The 21,041-nt window shown below is 46.1% G+C and overlaps 1 protein-coding gene across 1 annotated transcript; it reads left to right on the top strand.

Annotated features, from left to right (window-relative positions):
• The first annotated feature begins 877 nt into the window (after window positions 1–877).
• On the top strand, window positions 878–19,693 carry ACAT1 (acetyl-CoA acetyltransferase 1). Its single transcript, XM_045797709.2, has 12 exons — window positions 878–1,048; window positions 8,798–8,845; window positions 10,495–10,612; window positions 10,991–11,086; window positions 11,305–11,405; window positions 14,234–14,377; window positions 14,801–14,951; window positions 15,758–15,853; window positions 16,965–17,078; window positions 18,066–18,130; window positions 18,936–19,093; window positions 19,411–19,693. Exons 1-12 carry the CDS (start codon window positions 977–979, stop codon window positions 19,529–19,531), a joined length of 1,284 nt encoding a protein of 427 aa, XP_045653665.2. The 5' UTR covers window positions 878–976; the 3' UTR covers window positions 19,532–19,693.
• Window positions 19,694–21,041: the final 1,348 nt, after the last annotated feature.

Genomic DNA, 21,041 nt, shown 5'->3' with positions numbered 1-21,041 from the left:
GTAAACACAGCTGACATTTTCGTGGTTCCCTGGGAAAAGGATCAGGGAAGCAACGCAATGTAGAAATAATCAGTTCCCACCCCAGCTCCAGTACTTTGTGTTGAGGTGAAATAGAGTACTCCCCTTAACCGACTGAGCCTACCGACCCCCCAAGATTAATATAATGGTTATTAATTGTGTGGGCACCTGGCTGGTTCTGTGGGTGGGGCATGCGACTCTTGATCTCCCGGTCTGAGTTCCAACCCCGGACGGAGAGATTACTTAAAAGATAAATAAACTTAAATTAAAAATTCCTATTAAATGTTCAGTAAAGTTAGCTATTAACATGTATTCTATTCCTCCTCTTACTGAAATATAGTTGCAAAAGTATCTCATCATAAATTAAAAACTAATTGGTGGGGCGCCTGGGTGGCTCCCACCGCTAAGCGTCTGCCTTGGACTCAGGTCATGATCTCGGCGTCCTGGGATGGAGCCCCGCGCCCCGGGCTCCCTGCTCAGCTGGGAGAATGCTTCTCCCTTTCTCTCTGACCGCCCCGCCCCGTGCGCGCTCTCTCAAATAAAATCTTTAAACGCAAACAAAAAGCTAATTGGATTGGTCAATAACATTTGAATAAGCTGGGTGAGTCTGAGTGGGAGAAGCCAGTTCTGTGAGCGGAAAACGCTTGGGTGACACCTGCACCACCCGAGCGGCAAGGTCAGAAGCGGGACTGTGGGGGGGAGGATGGGAGAAAGGGACTGGCGGCCTCTCTGTGCCAGCGCCTCAGGCCGAGTTTGTGCCCCGAGGCTGCGCCCCCTGCCGCCCGGCTCTGCGCTGCCGGCCAATAGCCGCGCACGCCGTCGCCGTCCGAGGCCACTATTGGAGGGGCGGGGCGGGGCGCGGCGCGCCGGGAGCGCGGCTGGAGGGGCAGCGGCGCGGGCTTTGGCTGCGCGCTCCTGTAGTCTCCGTCTGCGAGGTCTGTTGAGACGCCCTGTGGTCATGGCTGTGTTGGCGGCCCTTCTAAGCTGTAGCGCCGGCGGGCGCGGGCCCCTGCTCCAGAGGCTGCTGCAGGTGAGGGGGACTGGGGGCCGGGCCGCGGCGTGCCGGCCCGCCTGCCTGGGAGGGCCCCCGCTCGCGGCGCGCGGAGCCCCGGGTGTAGGCCTAGGGATCCGCGCCGGGGCAGCCCACCTGCGCGCCGGGCGCGCCGCTACCTGGCACCTGTGCGTACCCGTGGTTCGCGGGGTCTCCGCCGCCTCCTACTGCTCCCTTGCGCGGGGATTGCACGGGGCACGGACCTCGGCAGCCAGAAGGGCCGGGCCCTGGGCCTGCCTGACGGGCCGCCTGGGCCGCACGCCTTCTCCGGGATTTTCTTTAGCGTGCTTGTGTTCAGGCAGTAGGGCAGCATGGGGCCTGCAGGCGTGAGGTCCTAAGGGAGAAGATAACCCCTGCTCTGATGCGGCTTCACGCTTGCCGCGGAAAATCAGTGGCTCCTCATAGATCGTACTTGGTGTTACGCGCTGAGGGCGTCCAGAGTGCTTCGCTCCCGCTTGTTGTGTGTCGGGAACGCGGGAGCCACGTCCGTGAAAGGGAGAGTGTCTTTCCAAGACTGTCAAAGCAACGGAGCCTGCGTCTTAGATTTGCGGCCTGGCAAAACCTGGGAAGTAGTAGAGAACTTCGGGGTGTGGCTGGTGAACCGTGACTTTGCCAGGCTGGTTCCGGTTGGACACTCTGAAATCCGCCCATGTTGTAAGAGTTTGAATCTGACCCAAGTCAGTGGAGACGGTGGTGATGTGGGTTTTGTCATGGCCAGCGGTCGGGGAGAATTGAGGTGTGTGTGTGTGGGGAAACCATTACTTTGGCGTGAGGTAACCTGAGCTACACGCTGGCAAGAGGCGGTAAGAGGTAGCAGCAGAGTTAGGCAAGAGATTTGTGAAGGCGCAAATGTAGAATCTGACAAATAGGGAGCGGGTGTGAGGAGCCAAGGGGAAAAGGAAGAGTCAGAGTAATCCTGGGTGACTGAGCTAATAGGAAGGTCAGGAGGAGTGGGTTTCCAGGAAGGAGGAGTTCTTTTTTCTTTTTTTCCCCCCTAACCTAGGGGCAGAGAGGAACTAGGAAACGTACCTGGATCAGTTCTTGATCAGCATATTTGTTATTTCATGGAATGATTTGGGAGGTCAGGAAAAAATACAAGTAGGTTAACCTGGGTTTCAACCAATGTTGACCAGGTGAATTAGGTGAACTACGCCCTCTAAAAAAACCAAAAACGAATGCAGAACCTCTTAATTTATAGTTTAATCAAGAACTTACGACCAAACACATGTTGCTGGTGAGGAGAATGGCGCTGTGGGTTTTACAGCATGTGGTGCTCATTTTATTGAATTCTGGCAATTAGTTGGAAACCTGTTGTAACAGGATTTTCCTTATTCAGTCCCAGTTTGTTGAATGGAATTTGACCTTCACCCATTACACTGACTCTTTGAGGTTTGCCTTCAGATGGAAAGTCAGCCTTATGACCAGCAAAGTGATGGACTAATTTATTGGGGCTTGTTGCCTTTCCAGCTGTAACCACTTTGTTTTTTAAATACATCCCCTTACTCTTTAAGCCTCTGGTGTTAGACTTCTGTGCCCCTCATTTGAAGAATGCCAGTGCTTTTTTTTTTTTTGTATTTTTTAAAATCTTCTTGATCTTATACTGCATTTGATACTCCTTGAAACTCCTGTTTTGCTGATTTGACCCCAGATTATTGTTTCTTTTTAATACTCAGACTTTAAAAAAATTTCTTGCATTGTGCCAGTCCTCAGCCTGTTTGCCCCAATTCCTTTCCCTCCTCTCATCTGTGTGGCTGTGGGGCTGACCTTGCAGGTGCAAACATCACAGTGTTGTCACCTGGGTTCAGACACTGGTAGGAGACTGGGAGAAGCCAGGATAATTTTTTTCTGTCTGCCCGTAGATGGTGTTTCTGACAATGTCTGTGGCTCCTGTGGTTCTTCCTTCTGCAGGGTGACCCTGACCCCTTGGCTTTGGTGACCTTGCTGCTTCCCTTCATCCCAACAGCCTATGTGTGCTAATGCCTTCCTGTTGCTAATCTCTACTGCCTGCCTCCTGTTGTTCTTAGCTTTTCTATCACCTGTATATTTAATCTCTGCGTTAAATTATGTTTCAAACAGAATGGCTTTTATTTTCCTGGTTGCATCCTGATGGATACCCTTACTGTTTTTACTCCCCATTCCCTCTAACCCTGTGGATTTTTGCGCCTCAGTCCTTGGGACTTTCTTCTTATACAGGCCAAAAGAACAGTCGAGTTTTGTGGTAAGCCAGCACGTGTTGATAGCAATCTGAAGTGGTAGTGAACGTAGGCAGAGACGGATAGATTCCAGACATAGACTGGAGGTAGAGTCTGTTGACCTGAATAACTGATGGACTAAGAGGAGCTTAGTGAGAAGGAGTTGAGAATAATTTGGGGGCCTTGGCCTGCCATTTCGGTGGACAGTAGTGGTTTTCAGAGGAACAGATGTGGCGGTAGAAGGAAAGTGATGAGTTGTATTTTGGACTTGAGTTTGGAGTTGCCGGTTTAATGGCTAAGAGAACTGGAGGAAATGGAGATTTGGGAATCACCAGCTGCAGATGACAGTGGCATCCATGGGCATTGATGAGCTCACCGAGAGCAGGTGTAGAGGGAGAAGCAGGGAGGGCTTAGCATGGTGCCTTTGGGAGACACGGTGTTGTAGGACGGGCCAGACAAGCAGGAGCCTGCCAAGGTGAATGAAGAGAGGATAGTGTCATGGAAGAAAAGCAGGGAATGTAGTGTCATCTGAAAGCCCAGGGAGGTGAGATTTTCAACAGGGAGGGGGTATTACTTCCTTGGGCTGTTGTAACAAAATACCACCAGTTGGACTGCTTACAACAGAAATGTTTCACAGTTCCGGAGGCCAGGAAATCTGAAATCGTGGTGTTGCAGGACCCCGCTCCCTCTGAATCCTGTAGGGAAATCCCCCCCTTGTCTAATCCTTGTTTTTGGTAGTTTGCTGCCGATCTTTGGGGGTTGTTGGTTTGCAGATCTATCATTCCTACCCTCCATCTGCACATGGCAACCCCCCCCCCCCCCGCCCCGGTCTTCTCTTCATTTTCTGTGCTTGTCTTTCTCTGTGTTAAAATTTTCTTTTTATAAGGACATCAGTCGTACTGGATTAGGGCCATCCTGATGACCTCATCTTGACGTGATTACTTCTATAGAGACCACATTTATAAAGTTATATCCTAAGGTACTGGGGGTTAGAACTTTTTTTTTTGTTTGGTAGGGTTGGGAGGCACAATTTAATCCATAACAGAGCACTCATTGCTGTAAAAATTTAATATAACAAAGGGGTTAGGTAACGTTTTAACAAGGGAATTATATAAATGAAATAACCTAAGATGAAAATTGTTGATTGAAATTAGCAGCACTCTTTAATACTTAGAGAGCTGTATAAAGACCTTAAGAAATACAGATTTGATGGGGTGCCTGGGCGGCTCAGTCAGTTAAGTATCTGACTCTTGGTTTTGGCTCAGGTCATGATTTCATGAGTTGTGAGATGGAGCCCCATGTTGGCTTCTTGCTAGATATGGAGCCTGCTTGGGACTCTCTCTGCTGCTCCCCTCCATCCCCTGTGCTCTCTCTAAAAAAAAAAAAACAAAAACCCAAAACCAAAAACAAAAAAACAAACTTATAAAAGAAATACAGATTTGAGATATTACACTTTCACATAAGGGAATTTTGCTTTCCTTATACAGACAATAATATGCATAAACAAAGGTATTTTAAATACTAACTGCTAAGCTCTCTATACTAAGAAGTTGAAAAGCTCCAAAAATGGTTTAATCAGTTTTCCCAAAATATTTCCTTGATTATGGCTCAATTTCTAACTCACTTGGCTCATTTTTGTAGTTATTTTTGGCATGTAGGTGTTCCCTGCGAATCTACCTGTCTCCTGTGGGTCCACCTGTTTCTACAATGGAATAAAGGAACGTTGGTGTTCTGTTGACAAACTTGATCAGTGAAATACATCATAAGCAAATCATTAGTTCCTGAAAGATGACGCAGTACTTTGGAAAGTACTGGCCTCAGCTTCCTAAATTTTATTATTATTTTTTAAATAAACTCATAATATACAATGTGTCTATTATACATATAAGTGTACATATCTAAGTATATATACATATACACGTATCTATAGATAGAGTCAGACTGCTTAGATTTGAAATACCTGCTCTCCCCTTATCGGCTATGTGACCTGGGCAAGTTGCGTGCCTGACTGTGCCTTTGTTTCCTTACCTGTAAAATACGAGTGGTAGTAGCGCCCTCTTGTGCCCTCCCTCGCCGCGGCCCGGAGCTCTTGCCTGGCCCTGCCGCGCTCCTCCACGTCCTCTCCCTCGCGTGTGCCAGGTGTGTTCATGGTTCAAGGCCTTGGTTCTCCTCCTTCCCTGTGCCAAGTGCTCCTTTCCTAGGTCCCCCCAAGGCTGCGCTCTCAGACTCATTTCTCGGCTCCAGGGGCTGCCCCAGGAGCCCTTTTTGACCCCTCCACGTAGGGTAGACCCTCACCCCTAGCTCAGTAGCCATTTCACCGGCTTCCGAAAGGACTTACCTGCCTGCAGTGTTGTTTCTCATACTTGCTGATGAGCATCAGATTTTGTTGGGTCAAATATTTGTTTAGTGTCTATTGCTGTCATGGGGAGACAGTAAATAATGTGTCTCTTCTTGGAACTCACAGTGTGGAGACAGGCCACCGAGGGGCACGAAATTGCTGTTCCGGAAAAAATGAGAATGTTCCCAGGGTGCCGTGGAAGGTGAGGCAGGCAGGGGAGGTTTCCGGGCCGGCGGTGTGGCTGAGTGGCCCCGGGACGCAGATCACAGTCTGCTGGTTGTGTTCATCCCCTGCCTACTGATGACACACCGTGCTCGGTGTCCTGACTCGGCCACGGGATTGTCGTTCGCTCCTGGGAGACTTCACGAGCACTGTGCCAAAGGACAGGGATGGAGCCTGAGCGACAGACGGCCCTGCTTCCAGGAAGCTTGAGCTTGACCTAGGTGGAGAGACAGACAGAGACAGAGTCAGACAGAGACAAGACAGAGGCGACGAGAGACAGGGAGAGACAGACAGGGAGAGGGAGACAGACAGACAGAATAAAGTGGAGGCTGCGTTTGGCCCCGTGTGAGAGGTGCTGTGAAGGACAGTAAACATGTGAAAGGCGGGGGAGGCTGACTTCCGTGGGGTCGTGTGGGAGGAGCACTGTGGAAAGGTGAAAACGAGCCCGCATGGAGAGTGGCGCATGGGCTGTTACTGGTGGCGTCTGGGTGGTGGGGCGGGTTGAGGACAAACTGTGGGCTGGCGCAGAGCAAGAGTGACGTGAGCTTGGACAGAAGTGAGGAGCTGGGTTATTGTAGAATGACAGACGGGGCTTGGATGTCATCCCCGGAGTGATGGAAAGCCGTGGAAGGATTAATCAGGGCAGCGATGAGATCTGATTGATGTGTTTAAAACTGGCTGACTGCCGGCGGGAGTCCGGGGTGGCAGGAGGTGAGTCAGTGCCTGTGACACTAGCGAGAGAGGCGACGGGACTCGGAGGCAGCGGTGGAGGTGAAGCCCGGGGAGGACACAGAGTTGGCAGTGTCCGTTGGTAGACTACCTGGGTTTCAGGGCAGGACGAAGGGCGAGTGCTCGGATTTTGGCTCGAGCACCGGGTAAATGGTAGTGCGACACTCTGAGGGGGGACGTGCTGGGAAGAAGCTGGTGTCCTGGGTGGGAATCGGGTGTGGTGATTCGGACATTGGGTGGAAGCTGGAACTGGGCACTGGGACTCTGAGTCTGGAGGTCCGCGGAGCGGTCAGGGCTGAAGAGAGGGCGGGCAGGGGAGGAGGGGACCCCCCATCTGGGTGGGAGGGAACCTCAGGCCTTGTGAGTGCCGACGCCCAGCAACAGGCGGCTCGGGCCGCTGCCCGTGGGGGGGCCTGGCTCAGCATGTGCACTCGCGTGGACAGCCAGGCGGAGGTGAGGATGGGAAACAAACTTGAAGTCCCTGGGTGGAGAACTCATGTCCTGGGGAGCCAGGAAATGAGGTGACAGCTCAGTGGGTTCAGGGAAGTTGGCCTGTGTTGTTCGGGTGGGAGGGAGCAGAGCCAGTGTGTGCGGTGGGATGATCCCAGTGTAGAGGGGATTGGCCTGAAGATGGGGCGTCTGTGGAAAGGCAACTGGAGGTGGCTTCTGGGACCAAATGGAGAGGCCGGGAAGCTTCCGTTTGCACCAGCCGCCTTGCACGGGAGAAGTGGCTTAGGTGGCGAGGAGCCACATCCCATTCCGGACTCGCTGAGGAGAAAGGGCATCTTTGATTCTACACAGGAGGCAAGTGCTTGGTGTCCAAGGCAAGAAAATAAAGTGTTCTGCCCTTGCTGGAACCAAAACAGGGAAGCCAATGATGAAAGGAATCTTCTCTTGTCTCTTGTAGTGTGTTGTGCTCTTTTTCCTTCTTTCCCCTGAGTGTTTTTGTTCCATTCCTTTGCTTCTCTGCTTGCTAATGGTTTTTGTCTTTGCTGTCACCTCTGCTTTGACAAGGCAGCGGTTGGCTCTGGTGCCGACTAGCTCCAGCTCCTGGGACCTCCCCGTTCAAGTACCTGTGGTCATCCAGCCGACCCAGTCTCTCATCAAAGTCCACCCCATTCCGGGTCCTGTCTGCTCTGGCCAGTGGGAGGAGGATGGGAGTTGGAGGTATTTAGGACTGTCCCTTCTGCACCCTTTTGAGAAAGGGGTGTAGTTGGAGAGGCAGTGAGTGGCATGTTTGCTACAAATGGGGACTTAAAAAAAAATTTCACTGCTTTGGATACAGCCCACAGAGTATGATATATTGGGTTTCCATTAAAAGTGTATTAGTTTCCAGATATTTAGGAATACAAATGGGAACTTTTAATTCCAAATTTGATCACAGATAATAGGCTGGAATCCTTCATGGTAAGTAGGTTCTCTACGCAACACCCCAAATCAGGTGACATGTGAAGGGTGTACTCGTTTCTGCATAGCTGCTGGTGAGGAGTCCTTGCATGAAGCAGGCTGACTCAGGTCTTGGCTGCTGAGCACAGACGTGTGCTGGTGTGCAACAGCGGTGTACGTGTGAAGTTCCCGAGAGTGAAAGCACAGACCTCAGGGCGCCTGCTGGCACAGTTGATCAAGTGTCCGACTCATGGTTTTGGCTCAGGTCATGATTCCAGGGTCCTGGGATCCAGCCGCATATCGGGCTCCCTGCTCGGCAGGGAGCCTGCTTCTCCCTCTCCTTCTGCTATTCCCCCTGCTTGTGCTCTCTGTCACATAAATAAATAAAATCTTAAGAGCAATTAAAAAAAAGAAAATTGAGAAGATTTAACTTAAAACTACATTTTATTTAAAGCTTATACTTAAAGGTTTATAGATTTAAAGCTTAAAAAGGTGTCAGAAGTTAAAACATTTGCAATGAACAGCTAATCAGGAAAGTATAAAGTCGTAATTTTTTTCTGATTATAAATGATATGTGCTTTGTAGAATATGGAAATAAAAATTTAAGAAAGCAGGTTAGCCCAGTGATGGGTATTAAGGAGGGCATGTCTTGCAATGAGCACTGAGTGTTATATGCAAATAATGAATCGGGGAACACTACATCAAAACTAATCGAAATTACAGTATGGTGACTAACATTTCATAATAAAAATATATATATAAGGAAGCAGAAAGAACTCACCGGAATCCCACACAGAGAAGTATGAAATGATGTAGGTTAAAATTTTTTACATTATAACTTTACAAATATTAATATTACAGGAAATAAGACACGTGGAGCGAAGTTACGTATCAAAACCCACTTTGAATGTAAGTATAAATTTAAATTGTGCTTTAAAATTTACAGAATTTAAAGGGAAATATAGTCAATAAAAATGCATATTCTTATATTTGCATGTATGTGGGCTCCTCTTGGGATGCTGCAGGGGTTAGGAATAGCTAATGATTGAAATCCCAGGTGCTGATGAAGAGAGCACAGTCTAGGGCCCTCCCCTCTCAACTGCTCCTGCTTCCCCATCATCTCCCGTAGAACAGCCTTCTCTCTCAAACTGTGCGGTGTTCCTCCTTACTCTCAGGGACCCCCACTGTATTGTGAGGGATACATGGAAGATCCTAGAAAAAGGAACTGAACCAGGCTGGGGATTACACAGGGAGGACGGTCATCTGATCGCGTGGTGCTTTCTGATGGGTCCTCTGTGTCTGTTGGGTCCCTCAGATGACTTGGTGACAGCCTTCTGTCAAAATCTGAGGAACAGTTCTCTTATTATCCCCCAGCTCAGTAGGAGAATGTGGAAGGGAAGTATAAGGAGGGAATTGTTAAAATAGAGTTTGACAGTGTTTAGGAGAGCTTTTAGCTGCTTTCTCTTCAATTTCGTATTACTGTTCGAATTCATCATTTAGGAAGTTAGGACTCTGCGTTGCATGTGGGTCTGGATTCCTAGCCCAGAACTGTCTTCAGGAAGGAAGCGTTTTGGTTAGGGTTCTTGATTGTGCAGTGAACATGGGTAAAGTGATCCCTTCTTTTTACTGAGGAGTAGAAGTGAAATTTAAGCTTCTGGTTTCCAGCCTAAGACAAACCAAGTCTAAAATACGCAGAGATCCTTCCCAGTTGTCCACAAACTGGGAAGGATCTCTGCGTATTTTAGACTTGGTTTGTCTTAGGTTTTCTGTTAGATCTTAAATCATAAGGCATCATCACAGTGAACTCATCAGTCTTACTGCTATTCAGATATTTAGAATATTTTAATCTTTATTGAGTAAATAGTCTTTCATAAAAAAGTTTGTCTAGGGGAGCCTGGGTGGCATCTGCCTTCGGCTCGGGTCATGATCCCAGGGACCTGGGATCGAGCCCCGCATCGGGCTCCCTGCTCAGCGGGGAGTCTGCTTCTCCCTCTCCTCTGTCCCTCCGCCCACTCGTGTGCTGTTCTCTCAAATAAATAAATACAATATTAAAAAAAAAAAAAGTCTGTATTTTAGATAATAAAATGGCCCCCCTTATTCACGGTTCCACTTGGCTGTGGTCTGCCTCTGTCTGGAAGGAGATGAGCCTCCTCCTGCCATCCTCAGGAAGTCAGTAGTAGCCCAGTGCCCGTGTCCTTCGCCTCCCTTCATCTTGTCATGGAGGCACTTTATCATCTTGCATCCCGGTCGTAAGGGTGAGTACAGTCCGTGCGACACTCTGTGAGACCACACTCACGTACGTCGCTGTAGCGCTCTGTTGGGTGAGTCACTGTTGCCCATCTCTCACTGAGCCTGACTCGGTGCGCGGGCTGGAGTGAACACAGCCTAGTGCTCCGTTCTGCCCGAGGTTTCCAGCATCCACAGCGCGTCTTAGAACGAATTCCCCATGGATAACGTTGGGGGACTACTGTGTAGCTCTCAATTTTGTTTATTTAATGAAAGATGGTTTGGATAAAATATTTAAGCGTGATCATTTTTACCACTGTCTGTCTTGCTAGGAAGTGGTCATAGTAAGTGCAGCAAGAACACCCATTGGATCCTTTCTGGGCAGCCTTTCCTCCCTGCCGGCCATGAGGCTCGGGTCCATTGCAATTCAGGGAGCCATCGAAAAGGCCGGTCAGTCACTTCTTTGCTTTTCTGGGTTATTTATTTATTTATTTATTTTTTAAAGTAAGCTCTGTGCGTGGCTTGAACGTGCTCTACCAACTGAGCCAGCCAGGTGCCCCGGTTGCTTTGCTTTTTGTGTGGAGGGGGGCAGTGATTCAATGGAGCAAATACTTTGCACTTACTGTATACATAACTTAGAAATACTCAATGCCTGCCTTTCTAAATTTCCTCGTAAAGAAATCCTTGTACTACATTTGGGATGAAACTCAGAGCTGACAAGAAGAAACAGTTCCTGCTGGGTAATATCATGAACCTGACTAGGTAACCACTAGTTATATTTAAATTGACTAAAACATGGAAATGCCTGTTTTGTTTTTGTAAAACAAGGGATTCCAAAAGAAGAAGTGAAGGAAGCGTACATGGGAAACGTTCTGCAAGGGGGTGAAGGCCAAGCCCCAGCAAGGCAAGCAGCCCTGGGCGCAGGTACTAGGATCCGTGTTTGCTTTTATACTTTGTGTTTGCGAGAGCAAAGTGGAGACCATTTCAGCTTAAACACGATGTTAAATGTGTAATATAATGCAGGAGTGATGTCGTTGCACATTCGAGGTTCACGTGCCCTGTTGTGTTAATTTAAATTCTACAGTTGTGTTTGAAGGGTATCTTCGCTTTTCAGAAGTAGGACTTGTTTGTATTGGTTTTAGGCTTACCTGTTTCTACTCCGTGCACCACTGTGAACAAAGTTTGTGCCTCAGGCATGAAAGCCATCATGATGGCCTCTCAGAACCTTATGTGTGGACATCAGGTAAGAAGCACCTTCTTTTCCATTTTATAACTGAAATAATATGCAGTGTTAAAAGACACTACAAGCCGAGGCACACTGGGCTCTAGAAGTGAGATGCTTTCCCGTCAGTGCCAGTAGCGTGTTGTTTCTGAGGCTCGGGAGCGTCTGGCCTGGCTTATTCCATCTGAGGGGAGCTCAGACAGTAGCTTGAATGTCTTGTGTTAGAAAGTAGTTTTCAGCGAAGATGTTTTGGTTTTCAGGTGGCCCTTTACTTGGGTCTTTTTCTGAGATTCTGGGGGACTCAACACACAAAACATTTATTTGCCAGAATAAGAAGGGTTTTCATCGTAGATGGGAAGAAGGTGCTGAGCCTGGGAATCCAGTCACTGACAGAGCCCAGAACTGATGACAGATCGGTAGTTCCTGCGTCGCCCCGTTCATTTGTTAAATCACGCTTTCTGCTGCCTTGCCTGGTTCCGCTCGTCTTTACCTGAGGGCAAGCAGGAGGTGGCTGCTCGGCACGTGCATGCTGTGGCATGAGGAGAGCAGACCCGGTTTCACAGAACCGAGAGTTGGGCAGATCCAAGCCCTTCGTTTCGCGCTTGAGAGTGAGGTTGAGACACGGCCGACAGTTACGCGGTTGCAATTAGAAAGCAGGTGTCTTTGTCCCCACCTCGTGTCTTCCAACCTCTCAGGGTCTCAGGGTGTGATACACGAGGGCCTGTTGTGAGGTGTTTGTGAACGCTTGCTTACACGCACAAGAACCAGTTACGTGTACTGTTGACTTCTCCCTGTTTCCAGTTATAAATCAAAGAGGAAAAAAAGGATAGAGTGCTATCTAGCTGTGTGTCTGACACTATTATAAATCCCATGTGTGCACATGCTAGACACTTAAACGGTACAGAAAAGTATAAAACGAGTAAGTCTTTTTCTCTCCACCACTCTTGTGTATTCTGCCACTGAAAACAGAGAAACATTGGGCAAGTTGCTTAAACTGTGTACCCCACTGAATGTCTGTGAGATCTTTCTACATCAGCACATGATAGTGTAATGATGAGTAACGATGGCCTATACTCTGAGCCCTTATCAAATGGACATCTAGGTTGTCTCCCCTTCTTCACTATTTTAAATAATGCTGCCATATATGCCTCTCCGCTGTATCTTTGTAAATACTTCTCAGTCCTTGAGCAACAACTCGGAGGCAGTACAATGTAGTGGTAGGAACACCAAGTCTGGAGCCAGACTAGCGTGAAATCTTCCTTCTGCCCCACGAGCTGAGCAGCTGCTACATGACATTCACTGGAGGCCGCCGGACATCGTGTACAAATTGGTCTCTTTGAAAGATTACTAAGAGAATTTGAGTCAGAAAATTTTCAGATGATATTTTCAAGTGCTTTCCATAAAAGTGGTACCGATTGCCTACTTTGCAAATGTTGAGAGCTCATCTGTACAGAGCGAAACAGCAACACAGGGTGTTACTAAGCCCCTGTCACAAGAGCGAGTGGAAATCGGTGGAGCTTTACGTGCTGGAAAACTGTTTGTGGAGGGAAGTGTTGTCTCAGTGGATTCATTGTGATTCTGTAGCAAATGCTATTTGCACTACACTGACATACTTTGAGCTGGTATTATTTGTGCGTGTATACAATTACTTGACTTACAGGAATACTAGGAATAAATATTTTGAATTATCACGATATTTTGAAATATTTTGGAAAGTGGCCATTTTTATTTTGTATTGAGGAATAATTGATACCTTATTTTCTGTCACTTATTACTGCCATCATCCCCAGGGAATATTCAGTATTTTAGGATAACTGAGTAGAACTTACATGAGAACTAATTGAGAATTTCTTGATTTCAGAACTGGAAAATATTTAGGTTTCTTTGGTCTGGAACTTGTGTTTGTCTTTATTCCTGATTAAAGGCTGTGAGAAAATCACTTGGCTTTAATGCTTACATTAATGTTTATGTTAAACTACTTGTTTTACATTAGCCTTTATATACAAATTTTTTTTGTTGGTTTGTACTAACAGGTTAATTGATATTAATAAATGTGACAAGGTTTCTGGCCTTGAAAGGAGCTGCGTTTGGTGAAGATGGGACACGCAAGTGCAGCTAAGTGCAGTACAGTCGTGCTCATAAATGCGTTTCCCACTCATTGGGGAACAAAAAAGAAGGAAGGGCAACTCTTCCAAGAGGGCACAGGTGGTCAGGGAAAGCACGACGTGGCCATGTCTTGATTAGTTTTAAAGGAAATACAGGTGTTTCACATGTTGGCAGGTGGGGCAGAGTGCACAGGGGTGTGTGAGTGAGCACAAGGTCGTTGAAGACCTGCAGCAGGTGCGGATGACCTGACTGGAAAGGGCGAGAAGCCTTCCAGCGGAAGGGCCGAGGAGTCTCTCATTGTAGCCAGAGTGACCTGGGCGTGTGTCGGCGCCGCTGGGGTGGAAGCAAGGATGCGTGTCGGATGATCACGTAGGAAGTTATCACGGCCGTCTGGGAAAAGTCGATCAGGAGAATCTCAAAGAAGTAGGATTATTTCTGCAAACAGGTTACTTGTCATCTTTTAGAAGACATTACATTTTTAGCAGTGTTGAGTGCGATGAAGGGTTAGAAGAATGTCACGAGAGGGTCAGTCTTACATGAAGGATACTGGTATTCTTATAAATACCTGATTCTTAATTTTCATGACACGTTTTGGACCATTTCTTTTCATCAGGGCCAAAGAGGTTACTTCCTACTTTGCCGTGTAACAGCCCAACGAAGTCGACTCTTGTTTGTGGTAGCTGTGTGGTGGGTGTACTGGGTTGTAGGTCGTTTGAGTTGACATTGTTTTTGTTGCTGAGCAGGATGTGATGGTGGCAGGCGGGATGGAGAGCATGTCCAACGTTCCCTACGTCATGAACAGAGGAGCAACGCCGTATGGTGGCATCAAGCTTGAAGATTTGATTGTGAAAGATGGGCTAACTGATGTCTACAATAAAATCCATATGGTAATTCTTGATTTTGAAGGAGAAATACCATCTAGTATACAGTACTGCTTGATTTTTAAAAATATGTATATTTTAGAAATTGAAGGATGGGCTCTATATGTTTATTTTAGCCATGCATTTCAGGAAAATATTTCTTTACTCCCTGCATCAGTTTGACTCCGTTGTTGAATACACTGCCCCACACTGGAATAGGACGTTTCTGACTTCTGATAATGGATTCCGTAACTATTTATTTGCCTTTGAAATAGGAATTTCTGGGCTCACTGAAGTATCTAAAGGTGAGACATGAATGAAAAATGACCTAGTACAGAAAGAGGTATATTTTAAGAAACTAACGGCTAACCGCTATTTTATGTTATGCAAGTTAATAGATATAAATTATGCAAAGTGAATTATTTTTTTAAGAACTCCAACTTTTATCAGGGGAACTGTGCTGAGAATACCGCGAAGAAGATGAACATTGCACGAGAGGAACAGGATACGTACGCGATTAACTCGTACACCAGGAGTAGAGCAGCGTGGGAAGCAGGAAAATTTGGAAATGAAGTTATCCCTGTCACAATTACAGTAAAAGGTAGAGGGATGATGTTCCAAAATAGATTTTTCACAGTTTGCTGAAAAATCTTGTTTTAAATTAGTATATTTTTATCTTTATTCAACTGAGGACACAAATACTTCTGCTTATGGTTAGTAGAGGGAAATGCTGCCAGGTTAGAGACAGTGTAAGTCAACCCAATTTCATGTCCGCTTCCAACTCAACTGCAAATTCCACTAATAATGTTTTCAATTTGAGAAATATATTTATTAGAAACCTTTTTTTATATCACTGACAGTTTATTAGCCTTTGAAGTGAGGAAGAAGGCTGTGGGGGCACCTCCCAGAACTGAAGGCTGCTCGGCAGCTAGCGGCAACCCTGGGAGCTCTGGGGACGGGACCTGGTGCCGAGCACTGCAAGCTTTCATCCCGTCTCTAGAGTCCCATCTGAAGGCTCTCAGGCACAGAGCAGGGGGCTCTCCTCACCCACTCCGGCAGAACCCAAAGTGAACACTTGGTTTAGGTTCCATTTCCACTGAGAAATGACGGGGCTCAGGATGGTGGAATTACTAGAGCTTGTCCAGCCCAGCGGTCAGGAGAGCGGATGGGATCTGTGATCTAAAAAGGGGGTCAGAAGAGAATGGGATGTGGCCAAATCAAGGATTTAAACTGTGTTAAACTACTTAATAAACTTTTTAATTCATTAACAAAGATGGTAGGTGGTGTATTCTCGAGTAGGGTTGACTTGGGATGGTGCAAGGTGTGCAGGCCCAGCATGGGGAGGTACACCTGCTGTGTCTTACTGAGTGACTCGTCCTGACTGGTGATGAAGCACTTGCGTTGTAGGTAAACCCGATGTACTGGTGAAAGAAGATGAAGAATATAAACGTGTCGACTTTAGCAAAGTTCCAAAGCTGAAGACAGTTTTCCAGAAAGAAAATGGTTAGTATGAAGAAATGAAACATGGCAAAAAATGGGGTTAATAAACCATCTCTAGTCTTGGAACTGCCTAAGGATTTTAGAAAAGTAATTCCAGAAAACATCTAGATGTTATTTAAGATTTTCAGTATGTCAGGCTCATGTGAAATTAACAAATTTATCCAAAAAGTATTTAAAATTAACAGTTAATACCTTCAATATAGAAATCCTAGGGAAGAGACTGTAGCATGAGTATAGAATTCAGTTTTTCATATGTAATTCATTTCCAAAGTTTATTCTGAAATGAAGGGTGTTCATACGTTAAATACCTGTAAGATTCTTGAGGATTAAGTTGGCAGCAGTGTTGTTCACTGTTTTACTTCCAGTGCCTGACTTGTAGTAGGTCCTCAGTAAGTAAGTGTTGAATGCTACTATAAATGGGATTCCAGTGTTCTCAATTAATGCTTTTGAAATTCTTGAGGTGGTCTGTTCTGCTTTTAAAATTAGCAGATTTATTGGTGATAATCTAAAGTTGCCTTTTTTGTCTTTCCTGATTTGAATTTCTCAATACCAACTATAGGGACGGATCAGTCTTTTTTAAAACACCATGTAAAATTTATATTGCAAAATATATTTTTATATTTTTAGGTGCCATCTACTATAGGGTCTTGGTTCCAATTTTTATAAAAGCTTAGTTGACATAATTTACGTACTGTAAAATTTAAAATGTACAGTGATTTTTAGTATTCGTGATATTTAACTTCAAGTGCTTGTAGAAAGACGTACCTGGTTTCGACACAGTATCTGCTCTAGTGTGGATAAGCGAAGTTAGACTCTGTGAAGAAAAAGTACTGAGCTGGTCCTCATCGTGGAAGACTTGTAAGCCAGCGTATCCCTACTGCCACCGTGCAGGTGTTCCTGAGCTGGCTCTGAACAAACCGGTGCAGAACTAACACAGAAAGGCACTCGCACAGGAGTTGTTAGTTGGCTCAGTGTAGATTCCCTGAAAGCAGGAACGATCTCCATGCGTCCTGGTCATTGTCCACGCATCTAGCAAGCCAGGGGTGCATTCAGTTGAACCAGGTGACTGCGGGGTGGAAGTGTGTTGTGACCTCACGCTCGCTGCTGCTTTCAGGCACCATCACAGCTGCCAATGCGAGCACGCTCAACGACGGTGCGGCTGCTGTGGTTCTGATGACGATGGACGCAGCCCGGAGGCTCAGCGTGAAGCCGCTGGCCAGGGTAGCAGGTAAAACACGTTCAAAACTCGTTTCTTCCTAACCCTCTTGAAGCTTCCTGAAATGGAGCTTCCTTGTTGGTAATACGCGGTGTTGAAGTCGGCGACTTCCATCTAGAGGTGGTACTGTGTGATAAAAGCTCGTTTTGTAGAAGAGTAAGCGTTAAAGATCTTTTCCGATCCTGTCTGATGAGTGGGAGAATAGAAAGTACATGTTCCTGGCAGGAAGGGGAAAAGGAACCAGATAGAGTAAAAAGAATATGAAATTAGGGGTCTAGAAATAGGAAATCTATTTTGGCATTTATGAACTGTCATACCCTCAGTTTCCTTAAACATATTTTTAGCTGTAAAATCCACCTTGTTAATGAGTTGAATATCACTTTATAAAGGCCTTACAACTTCATTTTATTTTTTAAAAATTTTATTTATTAGAAATCGCGAGCAGGGGGAGGAGAAGGGGGAGAGGGACAAGCTGACTCCCTGCTGAGCACAGAAGCCATGCAACCTTGGGATTGTGATCTGAGCCAAAACCAAGGCAGATGCGTTATTAACTCCCTGAGCCACTCAGGCACCCCTTCTCATTTTTAGTTGGGATCTTGGTTTCTTAACCTCAGCACTTTTGACATTTTGCAACAAATAATTCTTCGTTTCTGAGGCTTCTCTGCACATTAGAGGACGTGTAGCTGCCGCCTCAGCCTCAACCCCCCAGAGCTGCAGGAAGTGCATTCCCCCTGTGGTCGTACCTAGCTTCTCTCCCTCTCTGGCTAATGCCCGTGTCCCTGGAGGCAAATTTCCCCCAGCCCTCTACTTACAAAACCCAGTGGCCTAGATGCTGGATCTAATTTTATAAAGCCTGGAATCTTGGAAAAGGAACAAATACGTTTACATACATTATTGGGGTGAGGAAGCTTGCAGTCTTGCATATTATATATAATGACAGCTATCACCTGTAAAAAAGATTTTAATGACCTATTTGACATCTGTCTTTTTTAAATGAAGCATTTGCTGATGCTGCTGTCGAACCTATTGATTTTCCAGTTGCACCTGTGTATGCTGTACTTAAGGTGAGAACTCCATCATGCCAGCTTCTGCTTGGCTTTGAGCAAAGCTGCAGGGTTGAGGTTTTAAATGTTGTTCATCTGCAGAAGCCTAGAGATAGCTTGGTTTCAAATCTTCCTACTTTTTTTAAAGATTTGAGAGACAGAGCAGGAGCAGAGGGAGGGGTAGAGGGAGAAGCAGATTCCCCAACTGAGCGGGGAGCCCAATGAGGGGTTTAATCCCAGGACCCCGAAATCATGACCTGACCTGAAGTCAGACACTTAGCCGACTGAGCCATCAAGGGGCCCCCAAATCTTCCAACTTCTGAAAACAGTTTGAGCAGCCCCCAGACTACAGCTTCAGGGGAACTATGTAATTACATTTTAAGTAGGGTGCTCACACCTGGTACGGTAACCACAAAGTGGGAGGTTGGTGTGGCAAAGAAAAAGGGAATACTAAAGGTTCTGGTTCTAGAATTTAAAGCAAATAATTCACTACTAGGAGAGGTCTCCATTCTGAAACGAAGTGCTGGGAGCTGGTCTCAGAGTAAAACTAAAAACAGAGAAAACCTACATACTCGAAGCTGTCAGTGTCTCTAAGGGAAGTTGCTAAGGGGTCACAGGAAGAGACGGTGCTCAAGAAGTTTAGGGGCTGAAGGATCTCAGGAGATTCCAGCAAATATTCCCTTTCAGGAGAGGGCCTCACCCTGGGAGGGAACTTCTGAGGCCAGCACCGAGAGAGAGCAGAAATCAGTGAGGAATACGGGGAGAGAGGATCGGAAACAATGAAAATAAGTTTTGACTGTTAATCTATCATTAAAAAAAATTTTAGGTTCTCAAAGATGCAGGACTGAAAAAAGAGGATATTACCCTGTGGGAAGTGAACGAAGCCTTTAGTCTGGTTGTGCTAGCAAACATTAAAACGCTGGACCTCGATCCCCAGAAAGTGAACATCGATGGAGGAGCAGTTTCTCTGGGGCATCCGATTGGGTAGGTGACGTCAGACGACTCTCCCCGTCCAGGCTGATGGCTGTGTAACGGCCTTCGTGGTTTTGTCTAAGCTGTAACTGCTTCACGCGGACCCCTGGTACTCCTGGTCAAACCGGTTTCCTTCCCATCTGCCCTTCGAAGGGCAAACACCATTTCTGACAGCATCCAACACTGAACACAGATGTGCCACATTTGTTGCCTAAGAACAGTGTTTTAAGAAAAGGAGTTAAATTCTCTAGCAGACTTTTCAACTTAATTTGGAATGGAAACTTGGTTTGGTTAGGTGTTAAAGAGCACAAATGCTTTCTTAAACCTAGGATGTCTGGAGCCAGGATCGTCATTCATTTGGTACATGCCCTGAAGCAAGGAGAATACGGTCTCGCCAGCATTTGCAATGGAGGAGGCGGAGCTTCTGCCCTGCTGATCCAGAAGCTGTAGACAACTGGTGTTGTCTATGGCCATAGTCCTACGTGGCTAGAAAGGTCTGCTGTGGTCCCTGGGCCAGGTTATATACTCAGTCTGTTTCATTTTCACAGTAAGATAATAAGATCAACTCTCAAACTGTTTGAAATTATAAATAAATGTTTTCTTCTGCTTTAAGTCTTTTGTAATCTTTAGTAGTTCAAAATATTTTTTATAAAGCTGTACTATTTGCAATACCAGTGTGCAGTTATTAGTGGCTTAGAAGTAGATGCTTCCATTCTACAGAACAAATCATTTATATTTTGAGGACTGTCAAACGTCAAGCGAACGTCATGTGTAACTAACTGGGGTTTAGTAGACTCTTGAAACTGAGAGCAGTGTTGGTGGAAACAGGACAGATCCATGTGCTCAGGTCTAGAGGGGGTACAATTTCTCACAACATTAGCATGCAGGATTTGGGGGGGGTAGCGGGTCTGAGAAAGTCCTTGGGCTTGGCCTCCGGATTACTACAGCAGCACACAGAGGAGAAAGAGTTGGGGCAGGGGGAACTGCTCAACCGGATGGATTTATCAAGTGTAGAGACTGTTCTTAAGCAGGAGAAAATGCAGCGGCTGTGCACCCACCTCAGCAGTGGCTCGGAGAAGGGAAGCTCCTCTTCCAGTGGGACTGACAGCGCTGGGGGAGGGAAGGGGCAGAGAGGGTCACGTATAAACAGTCTCTCGGCAAATGATTCTTGGGAATCCTTATCTAAGAAGGAACAAAAAGACAATATAAGGAAAAAAATGTTAAGATTCAGACAGAACACTTATCTGTAGAGCAATCACAGCTAATATTTGTGGCTCATTATGTACTAAGTCCTTTGATCTTCACAAGAACTCTGGAAGGTGGGTACTATCATTTCCTTTCAGGTACAGATGAGGACACTGAGGCATGGAGTAGGGAAACTGCAAGGTCTGGTGCCAAGCGGCTTGGTCAGGAAGCTGGGTCCATTCCAAGCAGTTCCGCTGCAGCTGTGCTCAGTAAGCCTCCGCCCTGTGACTGCAGGGGTAAGACACATGAAGAAATGGAAACCCAAAATATATTAGAATACTTCACTGAAGACAAAGCAGAATTAACACTGCATCTCAAAGTCAGTGACATGGCAAAGTTCTCTGACAGTTCTGGGAGAGGAAAAGAAAAATACAGAACCAATGAGTAAATGGTATTTCTTAAAAAGAAAAAAACCCGAACAAAAAATGTGGTACTCCCAAGGATTAATTATAATAGAAAAAAACTGTAGGCCTTATTTCATTAGCAAAATTAGCAGAATCCTATTAAGATTCTGGAGAAAACATGTAGGTGAAAAAATGGGTAGCCTCAGTCTTTGTTTTAATAAATACTGGAAGACAAGTGACCGACATCTATGTATTTTTAATGAAACAAAGGTACTAGGAATCTCTAGGCAGGCAAGAGCTTTTAAAATATGCTCTAATATTTGCTCCAAAAGTGACTAAATTTATTACCAGCACATGGAAAGAATCAAAAG

The sequence above is a fragment of the Ursus americanus genome, chromosome 16 (genome assembly GCF_024610735.1).
Source record: "Ursus americanus isolate L20-20 chromosome 16, mUrsAme1.1.p, whole genome shotgun sequence".
NCBI lineage: Eukaryota > Metazoa > Chordata > Mammalia > Carnivora > Ursidae > Ursus > Ursus americanus.
This window is presented reverse-complemented; position numbering and strand designations above follow the sequence as displayed.